At 34.5% G+C, this 22,243-nt stretch overlaps 1 protein-coding gene across 2 annotated transcripts; it reads left to right on the top strand.

Moving 5' to 3' along the window:
* The first annotated feature begins 367 nt into the window (after positions 1-367).
* On the top strand, positions 368-8,270 carry LOC139973095 (uncharacterized). 2 transcript variants are annotated; one of them, XM_071979498.1, is made up of 10 exons: positions 368-851; positions 1,445-1,504; positions 1,730-1,846; positions 2,209-2,292; positions 2,823-2,969; positions 3,320-3,547; positions 4,038-4,243; positions 4,764-5,054; positions 5,830-6,097; positions 6,468-8,270. In XM_071979498.1, the coding sequence occupies exons 1-10, from the start codon at positions 767-769 to the stop codon at positions 6,716-6,718; spliced, it is 1,737 nt and encodes a 578-aa protein (XP_071835599.1). In that variant the 5' UTR covers positions 368-766; the 3' UTR covers positions 6,719-8,270. The 2 variants fall into 2 exon arrangements, with proteins under 2 accessions (XP_071835599.1, XP_071835598.1); XM_071979497.1 differs by having other exon boundaries at positions 2,164-2,292.
* The last annotated feature ends 13,973 nt before the right edge of the window (positions 8,271-22,243 follow it).

The raw sequence follows: 22,243 nt of genomic DNA, 5'->3' as shown, positions 1-22,243 counted from the left end.
CTTGGGCAATTATATTGATCAACTGCAACTCCAATGATATAAAGCAATTAATGCTGCCACGACATGCCCTGGATCTAATAATTATGTTCCCAATATTTTATTCACCGTTTTTTTTTTTTGGGGGGGGGGCTAGTGTGACGTCAATGGTCATGCACTATATGTGATATTTAACATTGAAAGAAATGTTTCTTGGGCAAAGTTTTTCATTAAAAAGCAATTTTCCCAACTTCATTGGAAGAAGATTTCAGAGGAAGCAGTAACATGTATATTTACTAGACATACTCAAAAATTGTTCCAAATTATGAATCGTTAAAGCTTCAAATAACATTACCAAGTAATGTTACCTGTTAAATTCATATGCGCTTTGTATTTTCAAAAGTGTATCGAATTTCTTTAATGACATAAACTACCCTCTTTTCTTGAACAAAGATGTGAAATTTAACCTAAATGAATATTTATTCTCTACCTAATTGACAAATTTCCTGTGGCACAATTTTTTTTCTTACAATATAGTGTTTCTAATAAACCTGTTTGTGCTTAAAATGGCAAAACAGCAGGCTGTAATATCGAATTCTGCGGAGTAAACATTTATTGCTTTAATTACATATTCATTACATATTTATTACCAAATGAGGTTGGCATATACTTTGCAATAGACAGTTCTATCTGGTAACTGTTTGCGACTTTAAATACGATCTAGCTCATTTGGTTAGAATACTATTGGTTTGAGCTTGTAAGAGTACTGAACATTTATCACAACTCGAAGATGGCTAATTGCTTTGTTACTTGGACCTACATCTTTCTTGCTGGATTACTGATTAGGCAGAATATCGATTTCGTGATAGCGATGGGTAAGTAACAAAACGAAATTATCATTTTAGTACAATCTAATTACTTAAGATAAAGTAGTATTAATTACAGTGTAATTAATAAATAGTTCATGTGTTATGCCATTGCTATATGACGAAACTTCCTCATAATAAATGGCACTTGCGTAATCACAGTTACCATAAGTTCATCATGCGATTCTTTATTCCCAAATATCATCATGCGATTCTTATTCCCAAATTAAGATAATTTTGATAAGGTCGTGAGATTTTTTGAACCCACATATTATTCAACCATATTGTATTCTCTTTCAGTAAATGTTCATATGAGAGTGGCGAAAAAGACATGGTTAATATAATCTAATAGGCCCTGATAGTGTAATATCGGAATATACGAACTTTTTTTTTTTGAATTCCCACCAACGCATGACAGTCTACTACCAAAATGATATCTTATTCTAAAATACTGTAAAAAAAAGATGATTATTAACACCATTAGGCTATATGCTTGTATTAGTTATCGGTATACACTGCTTTTCAATTTTATCTGTATCTGATCTTTGCAAACTTTCAGTTTCATCGCTACTTGATAACTCTGTTTCATTTTCTTTTCTCAGGTCTTTGCGAATTTGAGGATTTAATGATGAAGAACGCAGGTGGTGAACAAGACCAACGAGGTAAATTCTGTTATAAAATTCGGTTAATAGATTCCAACGCAATACCGATTAAATGCTTTAAAACAATAATGTCATTTGAGGTTTTTTTCTAATTTTTCTATCAGATTATGTAGGGTACATTCAGATAGATGAAGTAATGTATTTGGAATCTACATACACCTGAGATAAAGAACAAAGAACTTCAGTGCATATTATTACCGCTCATCTTCGATGTTTCGTTTATAGATACAATAAGTACATTGGGAACGGATATGAGTGACCAATCAGCAACTACAGTGTACTCAACAGATGGGTTGAAAATATCACCAACTGATGAAATGACAACAGGGATGCCTACAACAGGTAACGTGATAACATATGATGTCGTTTCTCATTATTTAAATCCCACATAAAACAGATGATACTCATCTTTATTATGTTGACAAGAAGTAGTTGTTCTACCGTTACTTGGACTTATACAAAATAAGTAACGTCGTGTGTTAATATTCTTATTTACATATTTGACAAACGCATGATAACGCCCATTCGTGTATAGTTTTGACTTATTTCGAGATGAAAAATATATTACGTGATCAATTAAAACTTTATGTAATTCTTTACAATATTTAAAAAAAATGTGATATTTTGTCATTAATTCAATATATGGTTTGCCAAACTAGCAACAACACCGAGTGAATTACTTTTCACAACCATGTACTCAATAGATGAAACAACATTGCTTCGGTCAACCAATAAAATGACAACCATCAGCAAAAATGAAGTTCAAAAATCATCGGTGGTCCCAACAGGTAACGTGATGGTTACTTGTAACTCCCTTTTCTTCATATATTTTGTCTAGTACTGTAATATTTAGGTGTAAGAATTTTAACCAATTTAATATACATTAAATGTTTCGTTTGAAACTTCAGTTCACATGCATCTTTCAAATGCTGATGCATTTTAAATGTTCGTCTTAGCAACTAACAAACGACAATATTAGTTCTTTAGTCTGTATACATTTTCCAACATGTTAAAGTTGATGTAGATTTATCTTAGTTTACATATGTTAAAGAGTTAACATATATTGAAAACGATTGAACAACAGCTTACACTAAACATTTCGTTTACAGATGAGAGAAGTCACAATTAGTTTACTGGATAAAAAAGTAATACAGCTGATTATATGGATCAGCACAATAATGTTAGTTAGTTCCGATTCTTCTATCATATTATGTAAAGTTCATTGAAACAAATCAAGTAATGTGTTTTGCATATATTATAAAAAAAAACGGAACTTCAATGCATACTGTAAAGCTCATCTTCGCTGTTTCGTTTATAGATACAATAAGTACATTGGAAACGGATATGAGTGACCAATCAGCAACTACAGTGTACTCAACAGATGGGATGAGAATATCACCGTCAACTGATGAATTGACAACGCGATTCGAGACTTTGGTGTCAACAACAGTGATGCCTACAGCAGGTAAAGAGATATGGTGTATATGTAACATATGGTGTATTTTTTTATCAGGATTGAGTCAATCTGAAACCATTTATATTAATAAAACAGAATAATATTCTTGTTGACGTGAACATCATATGTAGTTGGTGTAACGTTGCTTGGATCAATAAAAAAAAATCTTGTAACATTGCTATTTAAGTATTTGACGCTCGCATTCATGTGTCTAGCTTTGAATTATCTCGGGACCAACAATATATTTAGGTCCACTTATAACTTTTATATTTGTGATTATTAGAAATATCAGAAAATTTGATATTTATCATTTGATCAACAACATATTCAATGAAAAAGTACAAACATGTACTCCACAGATGAAACAATGTTGCTTCAGTCAACCGATAAAATGACAACTATCAACAAAAAGGAATTTTCAACAACATCGATGTCCTCAACAGGTCACTTGCTATCTGAGAGAATTTTACATGAAACAACACGATCTATGAATAAAAAGCAATTATTTATGTCAACCGTTGACCCGTCATCGACCACAGCAACTACACGTAGAAATGAAGTATCAACAACACGGACACCTACAACAGGTAATTTAAAACTCTATGCCATTAAGCCTACATTTCTACAGTTCAAAATTGTAGACAAAATTGTAAGAAATATTATGATATATGTAAATAGTCTACTGCCCGAGTGTTTAACGTTTCTAACGTATCTCTATTACATGAAGTGTAAACGATAAGACGGTATTTACAATAATCTAGATATTTGATAGCTTAGTTTCATATTTCAATCAGAATATTTCAAATAGCCACACCAATCGAAACTACCGCTCACAATACGTACTCTACGCAATATGCTGGTGTACCTTTGGTTAGATAAAAAATACACTTGCTAGAAACACTTTGACAATTCATAGTCAAGTGGTGAAACTATAGCATATAGAAACTTCAACTAGGGATTTCTCATTTTTGTAAACCTTTGGCCAAATGAGTATTTGAAAGAACCGTCACGATGTTGTATTCATAGTTAAGAGCACTTGTTGCAACGGCCGAATTGAACAATTTCATGATACTTCAGAATCCTGCCCAAACAACATGATATGGATGAACTGTTCATGCCAAACTACGTGCGATGATCCCGAAGGACTCCATGGGTGTTTTAAGAGCTGTAATGATGAACCGGGTTATACGTGCGTATGTCCAGATGGATTCCAAATCAGAGATGGAGCATGCATACCGTTGGAAGAATGCGGGTGTTACCTCTCGCCCACAGGAGTCATTTCGGTATTTTCACACAACTCGACAGTTGTGATTTTTCCTGATATGTCAAGACTTCCTTAACTACGAAGATGTGTTTGAGAGCTTAAATATCATCACTACCAACAAATAAAATAGCAAGCACATGTTTTGTTCATGTAGCTGTACAGATTGCGTTGAAGAAGTCCCCCTTAACCTGTTGCTATATAGATATAAGAAAAGGAGATTCATTTTAAACGTAATTCGTGTAATTGGTTGATTTTATTTGCATTTGGAGTTCACTATAAAGATAGCTTTAAGTTGGTCAGAAACATTACCTTATATAGGACATGCAATTATATTACAATTCTGTTTTCTCATGGTTTTGTGTGACAGTCCCAACGTTTGGTAAACCAGATTTTTACAATTACATTTAGATTGAAAAAGACAATTAATATGAAATTACATTTTCCGCTGACGTATTATTCAATATCAGCCGTTGAATAAAATTTCGTTTCAGCACAGCTTCATCTTCCCATTGCTTGTAATTATTAACATTTCTGCACAGAACGGATCATCGCATGTTAACTTAAACTGCACAAGACGTTGCACATGTCAAAATGATGTTCTCCACTGTGAAGAATACTCCTGCAGTCATAACGCAACATGCCAGAAACAAGGTCAAAGTTCATCTTGCGAATGTAAAGAGGGCTACTGGGGAAATGGTACGACTTGTCAAGTAATCACAAACTGTCAGGATGTTTATAATGGTTTATCCACCAAAGAAGGCATTTATTTCATACATCCGCCTTCTTGGGCACATGGACCTTTCCAAGTTTATTGCAAAGGTGGTTGGATGGTAAGTTTTCTTCACCAAACCAAGACACTTGTAAATTCACATTTCGCATTACTCGTAAATGTTCTTTTGCAGATGCTTAAAATGAAAAATATCTAAAGTTTCTTTTACATTATTAACATTATCCCATCCGTCAGGTGAAATAGAGGTTATTAATCTTAGAAAGTTCAATAATCTGTAACACTATTGCTGGAACACATTTTCAGTATACGTGGCTGCACGCTGTAATGTTCCTGTCCTCTTACTAATCAAACCGCGGAGTTGCTGTTACCCTGTGATCATGCAAACAAGACGTTGATGTTGATTATATTCCACTTAATCTAACATTCACTTATATTTCGATCTTTAACTACCATCCTAGATTGTTCCCAAAGCTACTACTAGCCGCTCATTTTAAAAACAAAATTCTTGACCAAAATGACGGCATAAGTCCCTTAATATTACGCTTTGGGTCAAATTTCGACCAGCGATACAAACGTTCGTCACTTGAGTAACTTCTGCAAACCTTGTAGGTTACATGAAATATGCTATCATATAGGTAACGTTCATATAGGAAGCAGACAAGAAAGCACAGTTTATCGAAGTAACTTATTGCATAATAGTAGCAACTTCAGTATTTTCTTAATTGTCATGAAGTCTTTCCAATTCTTTCGTCATCGCATAAATTCATTTAAGCAATTATGAGATCTCTTCCAGAGGCAACCCTTGTCACCTTCAGTTAAACTGTACATATTCAACTTGCGTATCGTTCTAAAACAAGCGGTTATTTTTTATACAGCTGTTTCAGAGGCGAGTTGATGCTTCTGTGTCATTTTTCAATGATTGGATAACCTACAGAGATGGATTTGGCGATCTCAATTCTAGTTTCTGGCTTGGAAATGAGAAAATACATGTCATATCAGCTGAGAGAGATCATCAACTCAGAATTGATATTTGGTTCAACACCACCAATGATGCCAGTGAATATCTTCATTACAATCTTTTTAGAATTAGCTCCGAGGCAACAAAATACGGGATAACGCTTGGAAGTTACACAGGGAGCTTTGGTACGTATTTTTCCGCGAATATCACCTGCCTGTGACAAGTTCAATTTAGTATGGTTTTGTTGACTGAATGTAAAATGTATAGTTGTTTGTTCTTAATGCCATAGTATATTTGTCAATACCTCTTAAAACGCTTGAAAGAGTGCGAAGGGGAATTACTAATATGCAAATGCTAACGAAGTTCTTGGGATTCTTCAACTAAAATCGAAAGGTACACAATGCTAAATTGAGGTTTCATGCTTGTTTAGGCTACAGGAAGCCTTTAGACTGCATCCGAAAGTATATGACATATCTGTGTGTTTTTTCAGTTAGCCTGTAACAATAACTGTAAAAAGTAATGGATAAATTTGTAAAATTTTTTTATATTAAACAGATTATGACTACATGGATTACCATCGAGATATGAAATTTTCTACCTACGATCAGGACAATGACTTAGTTCTTCAAAATTGTGCTATTAGTGAATTCCATCCCGGCGGCTGGTGGTTCAATGGTTGTTATGCTATTATGTTAAATGGAATCTACGGTGACCCTTGGGATACCGGAATATGTTTGTTTCAAAGAAATACTCACGAATACAACTGTTCTGTTGTAGCAGTGCATATGAAAATTAAGCCCTTATGAGGCTGTACTAACAGAGGTTAACGACCATATCTGCCTTGAAGTAGTTACGCCATGGACCTTACAAATATTGCTCACTGTATGTCTAATAGTAATCGCTAGAAGCCAGAAAGAGGATTGGAGAGGATCGTGACGATTTTCATTAAAGAACATGCATAATCAGGTTATATAATGAAAGCACGACAAGCTAAGCTTATAAAGAATTGTAAATAAAAGCTTATCACTCAAGGTTCGTTTATACAACACCTCATCGTGACAATGTAGGTTGCGTCTTTAATTTTGCCAAACCAACAGATTATAATTATTCAAATTCAAAATTGTAGTTGAAAAGGCTTCTACACCCTCCTATCACAAGATAAGGATAAAGAGAAGGTAAATATTGAATTTTAATTATCGATTGCGTTGCAAAAGAGTCAGTAGTCAGATGTAAGAAATTATATTACATTTAGTTTATTTTGACTTCAACATCTACCGTAGATACATGTTATATTTTTTAGTTTGTATATATGTTTTATAATCATTAAGGCAATGAGCCAGCTCTATCATCAATGCACACTAACATAAAGATAGATTTATGGGAGATACTCTCAAGCAATCCGCCATAAATACGTTAGAAGAGACTCATATGACTAGGAAGGCTGTCAGCCTTCTTGATTTTCCAAGCTTATAGAACAATATGCTTTATCGATTGTTCTTTTCTAGCTCTAGGAAAAAAACATGAATGTGCTCTCATTTATATTGATCTTTTTGCATACATTCATTGTAATTCAACATCAATCAACAATCTCATGACAGTTTTAGAAATTTTAAATGATATATACCAGCAGGCAACAGTATAATCGATCGCGAAAAGTGTCCTGTGTGATAATAAAGACTTTACTTTTACTTGTTATCATTTCCTATCATATAAGACCCCATTTCATAATGCTAATTAGAATGAGTTAATATCTGAGGCACCTTTCATATCATGTTTTTATTGAGAAAAACAGCTATTCGCATGAAATTGCAAATAAAAGGCATTGATGTAACAACTGTCTCTTATCTAGCAAAGTTACAAAGATGTTACCATAGGGAAGGAAGGTTTGACCTTTCTCAACTGAGACAGTAAATGCTTTGTTCAAGTTTACTGATTTAAAATTATTAAATAAGAAATCGCCCACGTTGCTTTCGTAACGCAATAAATCGCCAGCGATGGAAACTGTTCCGTCAACTTTTATATTTCTTGCTTTCGTCTTGAAAATTCCTTAAATCCTACGCAAGGGGAACGCTTTTGTAAGTTTACAAAGATATAATGTATTATACAATATCATTTGACCACTTATCATGTTCTAAAGTGAAAAGATAAATACATTTTGACTAAAGCATGATTCGAACATATGACCAGGGATCAAAGGCTACTAATATTTGATACGAAAGAGAAGTAATCTTAGTCACTGGTTAGAACCCTGTTAGAGACATATATATCATTGGTCTTTTACAGTTTGTTTAATGTAATTTCCAGCATTTAGTTTTCTTACCTTCATTCTGACATAACTGGGTAACATATATTGAACTAATAGCTACAATAGTCAGAATATATGTATAGCAGTTTCACACCATAACATTTCTCACCAAATGTTAAGTCTTCACATAAACTAAACGTTTTAAAAGTTTGTTTTGCTTTTAAATGACTAAAAATATGTAATTTTCTAACAAATAACAACCGTTCTTAGTCTGTAACTACATCGATTCCTTTGGCAGTTAATGAACTTCACACTATTTGATTTGTTATAGTAACATAAAGTTTTCAAATACACAATCTATCTCTAGATTTGCATATCACAAGGAAATTTAATTTAAAACTAAATAATCTTTACATTTAAAACAGCTGTGATTTATGTCGACCCTGCAAATGTCAATAAAAGTAGTTTCAATGTCTTTGCCGTTTACCAGAAAACCGCAACTTACGAGTTGGAACCTAATAATAATAACTAAGATTTATGATGCGCTAATTTTAAACAAAATAGTTGTCAAAAGCGCCATACATATAAATATGAATAGAAAGAAAAGCAAAAATAATAAAGCAACAATGAAATATAGTTACAAATCAAATTGAAAAATGTTTAGCATAGAGGTAGGTTTTTAGTTTAGATTCGAAAAGTGATTTATTAAATATACATTTGAAATGGTTTGAGAGGGAATTCCACAATTTGGGACCAGAAACTGAAAAAGCACGATTGGCATAAGTAACCCCATTGGTCATAGGTTCAAAGAGGGTAATAAATTTTGACTGACGGGTGGCACGCTTGTATTGCTTTACTATTAGAAGTTCTGAAAGGAAGACATGTAAAATAACTTACAGTCTGGTGCCATATTATCGATTGTAATCCAAGTAAAGGTCAGTAAAGGTCATCAATCGTTGAGATACCTAACTTAGGGACGGACTTAACGACACATTATAAGACTCGCAAATTTTCGCTAATTTTCATCAGCTCACAATCAAGAGGAAGGTAAATCATGTGAATCCTCCCTTATATAGAGCCTTTGGAAGACCTAACTGAAAATCCGATCATTTTCTGGCTGTTTTGAGCTGCAGAACTGCATCAGAATATTTGCTCAACGAATGGTGAAGTGAAAAAGTTATCCTAACATAGCCTAAGCTTACGGTGTTTTGCTACTACTGTACCTCGGCCCAAAGCTCCAAACTATAGAATCCTACAGGCCGTCAATCGAAGCCGTCGGACTTATTATCATCGCTCAGAGTCCTGTGGGACAGTTATCGACATAAATCGGTCCGGTGATTCCTAACAATGTCTACACGCTCCAACACAAAAGAAAAGGAAATCTCAGAGATTGTCACTCAAGTGGTTACAAAAGTAATCGCAAGCCAAGATTTCGAGCTAAAGCTGCACGCTTGTATTGATCGAGCTCTGGATAAAAAACTGGATAAGTTTTTGAAGCAGATCGAGATAAATTCTGGCAAAATACATGACATCGAAGTGGAGCCGAGAAAACTTCTTCAGAACTGAAAGCCATGCAGGACGAGATCTCGGAATTGACAGACAAACTCAACAACTCAACCAACCAATTGAACCAGCTGGAACAGTACTCCCGAAGAAACTGCATTCGTGTGTTTGGTGTGGAGGAGAAGCCGAACGAAAATACTGACGTCATCATGATGGACCTCGCATCACAGCATCTGGGACTCAACCTGAATCTAACAGACATTGATAGGTCGCATCGGATCGGTAAGAAAGAGCCGGGTAAACCCAGGGCAATAATCGTCAAATTCCAGAACTACAAAACCAGAGAACTATGCATAAAGAACAGGCGGAAATTGAAGGGCACCCGCCTTGTAATACAGGAGGACCTAACGAAGGCGAACCAAGCGCTACTACAGGCGACGAGAAACACCACCCTGGTCAAAGCAGCCTGGTCACACGATGGGAAAGTCATCGCACTGGTAAGCAAGAACAACACCGAGTTTACGAAACGAATCTGGAGGCTGAATGACTTGAAGCGTCTCTAGCTCTTTGGCACTGAAAAATGACACTTTAAATCAATAATTAATCCAAAGGATGTATACATTTACATATTTTTGTACTTTTTGTCTTCCTTTTTTATCACTCTGATCGAAAACAGGTGATGTTAGTTTGTGAAAATTGTAATCTTATCATAAGTGAAACGTATAATAAGGTTAAATGTGAAAATTGTGGTACTTTTCGGCATACGTGGTGTATCAGTAATAGGTGTAATTCTTGGATTTGTGATTTTTGTGACTCTGGTTTGCCCTTTCAAAATCTTTCAAATCACAATGATTTTTTGGAGGCACTACATGGACGAAGTCCGCAGTTCATGAATAATGATTTTTATGACTCACAAAACCTAAACTCACAAGTTCCTGTTAGTCTTTGTCGCTACTTTGACATTGGTTCCTTCAATCAACTCACTGGTAAACCTCATGTATTCTCTCTGTTTCATGTAAACAGTCGTAGCCTAAACAAAAACTTCAACTCAATAATTGACTTTCTTTCCCTTCTTAATCATGAGTTCTCAATAATTGGCTTCAGTGAGACGTGGTTAAGTGACCAAATATCACCTTTGGTACAAATAGATCAATATACTTTTATAGAAAGTCACAGGGATAGCAAGAGAGGTGGTGGTGTTGGTCTTTTTATATCGAATAATTATACGTTTGTAAAAAGGACTGACATATCTTTTTTCAATGAGGCGATAGAAAGCATTTTCATAGAAATAGCAATGAATAAGAATAATATAATCGTTGGAGTAGTCTTTAGACCTCCACAGGGTTTGACATCTACATTCAATGAATATATAAATATTATACTCAATTTAATATCTAGTGAGAACAAACATGGGGGATTTTAATATTGATTTACTAAAAAATGGAACTTCTGACTTCATAAACACTGTGTTTTCAAACAATTTTTTCCCTACAATTTCCAAGCCTACTCGAGTAAGTGGAACCGTGGCCTCACTTATTGACAATATATTCACCAACAATATTACTGATATCACGCCTGGCATTCTACTAACGAATATAAGTGACCACTTCCCCGTTTTCATTCAAACTTCAGTAGAACAGAGTAAATCTGATTCTGGCTACTACGCTAGGAACTATTCCGACAAGAATACTACGTATTTTAATAATTTAATACATAATACCGACTGGAATTTCATATGTTCTATTGAGGACGTGAACGTAGCTTATTACAATTTCATTACAGTTTTTCAAAATATTTATGATGAATGCTTTCCATATATTTATATCAGTAACTCAAAGCGTCGTAAAAAGCGTCATCCTTGGATAACGACTGGTATTTTACAATCAATCAAACGTAAAAATAAACTCTATCGCAAGATGTTGAAAAACCCCAATATGGACAATTCCGACAAGTTTCGTACTTACCGTAATAAATTGACCCACATTATTCGTATTTCGAAAACTCGGTATTATTCTGATAAGTTCAATAGTTGCAGTGGCAATTCTAAACGTACTTGGGCAATAATCAATGATGTATTACATAATAGAAAAAGTAAGTCGTCTATTCCCGACACGATGAAAGTCAGCAACGGTAAAACCAATGATCCTAAGCAGATTACAAACGCATTAAATGATTTCTTTATAAATGTTGGGCCCAACTTAGCGTCAGATATTCATAGTGACACTAATCCAAATCATTACCTAAGAAATTCAAATCCTTCAACCTTTTATATGTCTCCTGCAAATGAGAGTGAAGTATTTAAAGTTGCACTTGCTTGTTTGAAACCAGATAAATCTGCCGGCTTCGATGGCATAAAGCCTTCAATACTAAGAAAGGTGTTACATTACGTTGTTCACCCTCTTACTCACATTATAAATTTATCCTTAGCAACTGGTACTGTCCCAGATCATATAAAAATTGCGAAAGTTATCCCTGTTTACAAAGAAGGGGATCATGATGTTATAGGTAATTATCGCCCAGTTTCTGTACTAACAGCCTTCTCTAAAATCTTTGAAAGAATAGTTCATAATCGTATTTATAATTTTATCAGTAAACATGATATTATGTTCAAAAGTCAATATGGGTATCGGCCAGGACACTCAACCGAACTTGCTTTGACTGAGGCCTTGGAGGTATTGTATGATGCCATAGATAAGAAAAGGATTTCCGTCGGTGTATTCTTGGACTTGTCCAAAGCGTTTGATACAATTGATCACCGTATTTTGTTTATGAAATTGTCACATTATGGCATAAGAGGCACAGGACTAGACTGGATTAGAAGCTATTTATCAAACAGAAAACAATTTACAAATTGTCTTCATACGGATTCTGATTGCATGAATGTTATTTGTGGGGTTCCACAAGGATCTATATTGGGGCCCTTGCTTTTTATAATATATGTAAATGATATTTGTAATGTGTCAGATAATTGTACTATCATATCATTCGCTGATGATACTAATATTTTTTTCTCTGGCTTGGATCCTGTGGAAATGAGGGCTAGAGTTTGTCATGTGCTTGATGAATTTCATGCTTGGTTTTCAGCTAACAAACTTTCTTTAAATGTAGGTAAGACAAAATATGTTGTTTTCAATGAAGGTAGGAATAGGAATATTCTGTCTGACATACAGATGCATGGTAGTAGTCTAAAAAAAGTGTGTTTTACCACTTTTCTAGGGGTAACTATTGATTCTGGTCTGACATGGCGTCATCACATAAATACAATATCAACAAATATTTCTCGTGGCGTTGGGATTCTTTCCAAATTGAAGCACTACTTACCAAAACATATTCTTCGTTCTATATATTTTACTTTAATTTATCCTCATCTTACTTATTGCATTACAGTTTGGTCTGGCACGGCTGCTTATAACATTAAGAAACTTTTTGTACTTCAAAAAAGGGCTATTCGACATATATCTTCTGCCGACTATAACGATCATACTAGTAAATTATTTGCCTCACTTAAGCTACTGAAATTACCGGACCTTGTGAAAGTTCATCTTGCTACATTCGCTTATCGCAATATTAATGGGTATAATCCGCCCACATGTAAAAATTTATTCACTGTTAATAGGGAAATCCATGATTATAATACAAGACAGGCTGGTCACATACATAGACTTTTTCCCCATAGTAACCTGGGTAAACAGAGTATACGTTATCGGGCAAACACTTGCTGGAATTATCTACTTAATCATCATGATCATATACAAAATGATTCTCAGTCACCACGTTCCTTTAAAAGTCAATTAAGCGAGGTTTACATAAGTGATTATTGATCCATAATACTTTTTAGAAATCTTTGTTTGTTTATATCGTTAACTCTGATAACGTAATTATTTTCCTTCTTTAGGGAGTGGCTCTACTCGATAAGCCTTTCAGGTTTTTAGATCACTTCCTTTCTCTTTATACTCAATTTCATATCTGTAAACGTTTGTATGACATACAATGTACCGTATATTGAGAAAAAACAAATAAATGAAATGAAATGAAATAAATGAAATGAAATGTTTCTGTTCTACACTATTCGTGGACGAAACGGCAAACAGCTAGGTGGCAAACTGCGTTTAGGAGTATAAGTAAGGTAATGGAGGGGAGTAGTGGCCCCTGCTCTTTGAGAAAGTTTGGTAAGCCGGAGGATGCTTTTATACAAAAAAGGGTTAGAGGGTGAGGGTGGGAAAACATTGGAAGCTTGTACCTTACGCTTTGATCAGAAATGGCTTTTGCCATTTTTTAATCAAACTGACTATCAGTTCAATGCATTGCAATCTCAACAATAAATGTTTTTCGAGTATCCCTTTATATGAGTAGTACTTGTATTTTCTCTAGTAAAAGTATATAAATGGTCTCAAGTATGGTAAATGGTATCATGGTATAACCCTGAATCATAACAATTTACTTCACAGTGGGGGAAATTATGTTTTATCAAATGAAATACGCGTATTTTAAGTCAAGAACGTTGAATAACGAGTGCTGCAGCTTAAAACCGATTGTTGAAGTTGAAAAGCAATGACGAAGTGTAGTTTCTCACCACCCCTTCCTCCTAAACAATTTGAAGAGAGATAACAGGCAGGTTTACCACGACAGGTAGAGGTTATATTAGAAGGCATAAATAACACTCAAATCCGGCGATGTAGCATCTGTGGAATAATCTTACATGAAAAAATATCATAAGTTGCATTTAAGTGGGGAATAATATGTTCGTAGTCAAAGTTGGAAAGAATAACAGACGGAGAAACAACCGAGACATTTTTTTGTCGAAAGATACCCTGCGAAGGTATTCTTCGACGGTGTCGAACCGGCAGTTTTCCTTCGACCTTCGACTTTCGACGAAGGTACCTTCGACTGCCGACCGGTTTGTCGGTATAACTGTCGCAATCATCCCCTCCGACTCGACGATTGACAGGTAGCAATCAGCTTTGTAGTAGAACATATAGACGTATTTATCAGAAGGTCAATACATGCTTTCTGTGTAGGTGTGTGGCAACAAATGCGGTCGTTCCACATACATAAATTAAGGAAAGTTGGGGAAGACAGAGTTATTAAGTATTGAATTTGCAGTCGCCTAGCAACAACTAGTACATAAACGAAACTGTTAATAAAGAAAAAAAAATACTAAAGAAATTCTTGAATAAGATATTTGAGAAATATAGCATGAAACCGACAGTTGACAGTGAAAACCCACACAAATGACGTCCCTACAATTCTCTCTTCAACAGTTTGATTTGACATTTCGATGAACGCCAATGAAACGTGTTGACCATTGTTTCCTCACTACAAGATAACGCTTATTGAAACTTAGATTATGCATTATTGTGTGGCTAAAGTACATACTATCATACGAGATGCTGTAGTTATCCATGCAAGAAGCTATATTTAAAGAAGAAGGAAGAACTAAATTGAAGCAGTCGTCCTTTCTGCAGATTAAGTTACCAGGGACCAACTAAACAAAACATCATTGAACAAATCTCAATGAGTAATTCATGACTCGTAATAATAATAAAATGATAATAATCTCGTAATAAACTCGTAATGATATGTGGAAGTGATTTAGGTGTGAGAGGGGCATTCAGTTTGTGTTGATTCAGAAATATAGAATGACTAAACACTACGGTTGCCCCGATTGGACATTATTAGCATTTTCCTCTTTTGGTTCTTGGAATTCATACCACTTTTTTCGAATTTCAAGCAGTTTGTAGACAATGGGTTAATGTAGAACTAACAATTAATCAGCAGATGCCGTGCAGTGTATCCTAAATTAGAAAATTGACAGGCGGGCAGAAGACACGTTCTTGTCCCACTGCACCTGTTCTTACGCCTAGTTATATGCTTATTGATGATGTGTCAAAGCCAAAAGCTCATTTCGTATCCTCATTGAGGTATACTTTTTAACTTAATTCTTTGCGGGCCAATATCTGATAATTAATTACCCAGTAAATCTCGATCATGATCATTTAAATATTGAAGTAAAAACAAGATTATATCACAATAAACTTGCAATAGTTTTGTGATATTGATTCGACACCGTTGTGAACAATATAAGTTTCTTCTCTCGTAAGTGAAAATTGTCGATTTTCCACTGAGACTAAACAGAAAATATGTTGTTGTTCAGTTTAATAGGCGATCGGTATATGTTGTGATCTTACTGCTTCTGCTGACTGAGTAACCATTTAGGCTGCAGAAAAGTCTTCTCCAAGCAGTAATGTCTAGGATATATTTCTCTTTTAAGTATGTTAATGTAGCTCACTTAAAACAGTCTTTGTATTTCAAAAAGACGTCAATAACGTTATCATATTGTTAATGTATCAATGTCTCCCGAAGAAATAATTTTGCCAAGATGTTTGAAACGTAGCTACTTTAAAACTGATGATGACATGCGTAAACATTTTTTGCCCTGTTATATTTACACGCAAAGTAACGATTTTATTCTTCTCCAACTTTCCATTGAGGATTTTTAATGAAACGAAAAACAAGAATATCGAATAAAATGATGCTGAATTGATTGACGTATGCCATGGCATCTTTACTTCTACTGAACCTTTGCATCAATACTTCGATAGTAAGAAGTTTGGTAAAGTAAATAATCGGCATATTGTATCAATTTCATTTAAGCTAAACATACAGCCTACAGATTTCTAAGGTTTATAAATATTTATTTAGCAGTTCGAAATAAAATGTATAATACACAAGTATTAACATTACATAAAAATGGACTATCTTTCGATTTCAGGTGTTTTTAAATGTACAAATCAAATACACTATGACAATGGCACGCCTTGTCCTGGTGTCTGTGGCGAGCAAATTTAGGTAAGTATTTCATATTGAACGATTATCGTAGTATCAATACTAAGTTAACGTCGAAGATCAAATTAAAACGATATTGTGGATAGGGTATGCAAAGGGGAAAGGAAAATTGAAAGCTGACCAATATCTGTACTTATCTTTCATCGGTAATGACGTTGATTGAATTATTGTATACGGTAATGTTGACTGAATATCTACTTATTTTCATATTTACCATAGAAAGCATCATATTTGTCATTATATAACTCCTTCGCTCTTTGCCATTGGATCGTAACCAAGACATTTCGGTTAACGTGCTGAAACATTTTAATTTAAGTGTGTTATGGAAACATGCAGTACAACTACTAATTTACTTCCAGGTTAATGCATGTGCTTGCAGTGACATTACCTTTCTTTTCGAACCTGGGCATGATGCAATTCTGCAACAGTTTAAAACTGCTTTCATTTATGTTTTAACTTGCCAACCTACAGGTCGATTGTTTAGCAATTATTTAAGGTAATAAGCCATAAATACACGCTCTAATATCAATGATTGATTTATTGAAACAGGCTGTAAGTTTTATGGTTACCTTAGACGTGTATTCTATCACAAAGGGATACACATTCTCGTAAGTAATTGCCAGAACAGCCTGATATATATACTGGTCAAATAATTCTGTCTACAGATGAACCACAAAGGTTGAGCTCTACAGTAGATGGACTGCCAACAACATGGACGACCTCAACCGATAAGGTTCAATCTGTCTCGTCAGAATATCAAACAACGACTAACACTAAAAGTGAGCTACCATCAACACGTGGACATCAGCTCCATAGATGCGATCATTTCATGCTACAGATAAAACAACGTAGATGACTCCGGCACTATCATCAATGACTACCACTACCACCACCATCATCAGCACCACCACCACTATCATCATCAGCATCATCATAACCTCCACCACCACTACCATCGTCATCATCATCGTCATCATCGTCATCATCATCATCATCATCATCATCATCATCATCATCATCATCATCATCATCATCATCATCATCATCATCATCATCATCATCATCATCATCATCATCATCATCATCATCATCATCATCATCATTGAGACGGAACATGCGTTCATTCGAATGAGTGTGGATGCTACCATCCCAATGTAGAAGTCATCCCGGTACCCTCAACTAGTTTAACGTCTATTAAATATTTTCATTTGAAAAGTGTTATAGTAGATGTGAAAATAAGTGTGCGAAAAAGAACGATGAAAACAAGCATTGAAGTATTCTATGACTATGAGAGGAATCAAATTTGCACTTCTATCTTTGTTTAATTCGGTACTTCTAATGATAAATTTCTCTAAGCATACCAGACGATGGTAACATATGACATCAACGTTATTAGGAGTTAAATAAATTTAACTCTTTTTAACCATGAAGTACGGACAGTGTATATATGTTATTTTATAAAATATTGTATGGTTATGTTATATACTTAAAGAAAATCTTATATCAGCATAAAATTAAATTGTTTTGTCTCATTTGTTTTATTCACTAACAACTTTCTTAAACAGAACAGATCATCGCATGTGAACAACAACTGCACATTGTATTGTACATGTGAAAATGACGTACTCAGCTGTGAAGAATACTCCTGTAGTCAGAAGGCAACCTGTCAGAACCATGGTCAAAACTAATCTTGCGTGTGCAACAAAAACTACTGGGGAAATGGCACCACATGTCAGAGCATCCTGGACTGTGGAGACATTTATCACAGTGGCTCAACCGAGGAAGGCATTTATTCCATAGATCATCCACTATGGCCACATGGGCCTTTCTTTGTTTATTGCAAAGATGGTTGGATGGCAAGTATTGACATTCAGCAAACTGCGTTCATATACTATTCATATGTATAACAATAAAGATAGCAATTTTCTATTTATTTGGTTACTATTGTTAGAAATTCAGTGTTTTCGGTACATTTGATTTCATGTGTCATTGTGTGAAGTTTTAGTTTAATCTTAATATCTTTCATCATGAAGTTCCTCTCCATTAACAGAAGATTTGCACAGATATCACATGATGCCTTTGTCAACCTCTAGCAGTTTCCTTTTGGGAACATATTGATACTTCCAACAATAAATTATTACCATGTATCAACAGTGTAACTTTGTAAATTGACGAAAACGTTCTCTTTGAAAACGGACAAGTTTGATCCATCACCGTTAAAGTTACTGCTGTAGCAGGCGTTGTGCACTCGTGTGTCTCACCGCACAGTTAGAAGATAACGCATTATTGTCCCTATCGTAGGTGGTAAGGCTTTTGTCACGATGATAGTCCATAACATTGAAATCAGCTATGGAAGGAGATAGTTTTTAGTATCATTCGAGGGTTTAGAAGTCAACAGTATCCACAACATATAAAAATGAATGGTATATACAAAGATATGCCTTGAAATACAATGAATATTTGAAAGACAACACTAGTGGTCAAAAAATTGCTTGTACACTATGGTTTACATCAGAACATTGAATAACTGGTCAACGTTTTTTTCTTCAACTTAAAAAGTAAAGAAAACAGCTTTAAAATTGCGACCAGTGACCGTACGGGAAATTTAAATTTAAGTATTAAGGTAAACTCACTTTCAAATATTGAGAAACTTAATACAATTGATTCATTCTATTTGGCGTAGACGGAGATGGGTGGTGGGGGACAGGTATAAAAACATCGTATTACTTAACGTAAAAATTTGCAACAGAGTTATTTAACAAACAAAACATGTATTCTTCAAGGAGAATAAGCGGTACTTAACAAAGCTTTCAGTTTGGTCACCAAGGTCTATGAGTTTATAGTTGTCAGCCTCTGTGCTGATCCGAAATTAATCAAACTGCAAAAATACTGCCGCATTCAAAACAGTAATTGTAAAATCTATTTTAATTTTGTAATTCTGTTTTGTAGTAATGGTGTGTATCTTTCGTTTCCAAGCCAGAATTCTCCGTTCAGATTACCACAACCGTTTTTGTAGCTATCCTAGTCACTATTAAAGTCAATGGAGCCTTCCATACTCTTTGGTATAAGCTTTCAAGTACAAATATGAAAACAAAAGCATAACAAGACATATCTGTGTGTCATTCAACTGGTTTGTGTTAGACACTCATGAAACGTCGGTGTAGATTTGATGTAATTAAAATTAAAACAGGTATGTGCTCAGAGTTCTCACTCGAAATCAACCTTATTGATTTGAATCCCTGGTATTCAAACTTATTGGCTTTTACCTTGAAGATGTTGTCGATCCTCCGGAAGATGTTGTTCTTGAGGTCCAATGGTGAGGAGGACTCCACTCACCCTTTATACAAAACATGTTCTATGATTAACGGTACTTAGTTGCAAAATTGTATATTTTACAACTTTAAAAATGTTTTTATATAAATGAAAAAAATCACGGAATCAGCATATTTTTTTTCTGTTCCGAATGTTAATGAGGCATTTATTGGTGTTCAGTAATATTTATTTAGCACAAAAAGTAAGGAGAGCAACTGATTTATACATGATTGAACTTTTTAATAATTGAGTCTGAGAGTTTTATATGGAATCATGAATTTTGTATTAAAGCAAAAATGTGTGCTCAATATTGCTAGATACCTTCCAGACAGCTTTTGGTTCAATATGTATATCATCGTTATATACTTCACAAAATTTACCGTCCAGCCGTCTTTACAATATACTTCAAAAGAAGACAGTGGCCATGCAGAGGGATAGATATGTTGAAGGCTCTCGTCAGTTGAAACATTGTTGTAAACATCCCAAAAATCCTTCACCCGTTCACACGTTGCACCATCTCCCATAAAGCCATCATTACACATTCGTTTGCTTTCATTGCCTTCAGTTCGACAAGTTGCAGTAGCACTACAAAAGTAGCCATTGCAACTTAACACGTTATCTTCACATGAACAAATATTCGAATATTCGATTATTCTCAAGGTACGACTCTCCATCAACAACCAAAAAAAAAAGAATTCTCTCCATCAACAACCAAGAAAAAAAGAATTGATATAGTGTAAAAATAAGCCTACTAGGAGTTTTAGCTCAGTGGTTAACGCCGGTGCCTTCCAATCATAAGGTCACGAGTTCGAGTCACGCCAAGATTAATTTATGTCGTCCAGTTACAGAGTTGTTGACAATTGACAATTCATAATCATGGACCTTAAATATGAATCAAAGAGACTGATTTTGGTCAGCTTGCGGCTTTGATAAGCCAATGAGGCTTTTTTTTTGCGAGTTCTTGCTTGCAGGAGGATCTAAAATACATATATTACATATAAATTAAATTTTAATTTCAAAATGTTAATACGATATGGGAAAAGTCTCCTTTCTTTACAATCATAATTAAAATTGCCTACTAATGTTACATATAAATCGATAATTTATTTATTTCTGATCAGCCTATATATTACATGTAGGGAGATGAGATAATAAAAAATAAAAAAACGATAGTGTGTATACCATGACAAGGATAACAAATGATTCAAACGTTTTTGCCACAAAAAAATGAAAAATATACTTTCCAGTAAAACATAATATCATTTCAAAGACTGCAGCAACCTGTTTCGATCTTCATTGAGGAAAGCAATGTAATGTCGCAAAATGTTTTTCTATAGTTATTGCCAAGGTCAGTGTAGCCTCGACAGAAATAATAAAATTCCCGAAAACATTTATTAACAACAAACGTAGCATATGAAGTCACGCAGACGTCTTGCAATAAACAAAACAATACAAGTAACTCATGCTAAGCGAGTGACAAAAAACCAGCAATACGTATAACAATGTTAACACTTATTACATACAGAGGACATAATCATACATACCTGTGACATGTGTGGCCATGAAGTTGTCACACATCAATAAACAAAATAAAATTCACCTATCATCTATCTCATTGTGTTCATCTTGCTCATTAACCTGTCTGTATTCTGTGCGTGTTTTTGTCCCTCCTGTTACTGTTACTTGTCATTAAGCCTCTGAAGAAGATCCTACTAGGATCGAAACGTCAGGCCAACTTACTTTTACACATCAATAAACAAGCGAAGGTTACAGTTAAACGTATTGTTTGTTTGGCTCTGTACCTATTTTCTTCTTTTTTTCTAAAACTTAAAAGTCTTTGTTAGCTATCCTTTTACGGTTGGTAAACTAGACATAATTTCCCACTCTGTACTTGATTATCTCTGTGTATAGCGTAATCTTTGCTTATACTCCTGTTTCTTCGTTCAGGAATTTGCTTTCATTGTTAACAATAGCAATGTTTTCATTTTGTCGAAGTCAGTATGTTCTTGTTTCTCATTGACACTATTTTCTATTCCAATTTCATTTAGAGTTCATCACTATTAAAATCCATAACGAATAATCGACCTCCATTACTTACCGGAACACAACATTTTGCTTTTGCTTTTGTTTCGTTACTTTCTGTTGTTAGGCTTTATTTTTGCAATAGTATTTCGCACAAAAAAAGTCATCAATACATCCATATCTTCCAAACCCAGCAACGTTGTGAGCAACTAATTGCTAACGATTTTATATGTGCATTTCAAGATAATCATTATCCCAAAATGGAGAAACTTTAAGCAAAATAGTAAAGAGACATGAATATTTATCAGCAAATCAATATCATTCAGAAGACAAGAACAAACAGTTTCTAACGGTGAATTCATCACAGATACAGTTTTTCATCTGATGAACAAGAATAGGGATA

The sequence above is a fragment of the Apostichopus japonicus genome, chromosome 9 (genome assembly GCF_037975245.1).
Source record: "Apostichopus japonicus isolate 1M-3 chromosome 9, ASM3797524v1, whole genome shotgun sequence".
NCBI classification, from domain to species: Eukaryota; Metazoa; Echinodermata; class Holothuroidea; order Aspidochirotida; family Stichopodidae; genus Apostichopus; species Apostichopus japonicus.
Note: the sequence above shows the minus strand (reverse complement) of the source record. Positions and strands in the feature narration are given on the sequence as shown.

Coding starts and splice junctions, on each gene's coding strand:
- LOC139973095 (XM_071979497.1), top strand. CDS start 767: ATGGCTAATTGCTTTGTTACTTGGACCTACATCTTTCTTGCTGGATTA. Junction 3,548..4,037: donor AACACGGACACCTACAACAG/GTAATTTAAAAC, acceptor ATGATACTTCAG/AATCCTGCCCAAACAACATG. Junction 4,244..4,763: donor CGCCCACAGGAGTCATTTCG/GTATTTTCACAC, acceptor ATTTCTGCACAG/AACGGATCATCGCATGTTAA.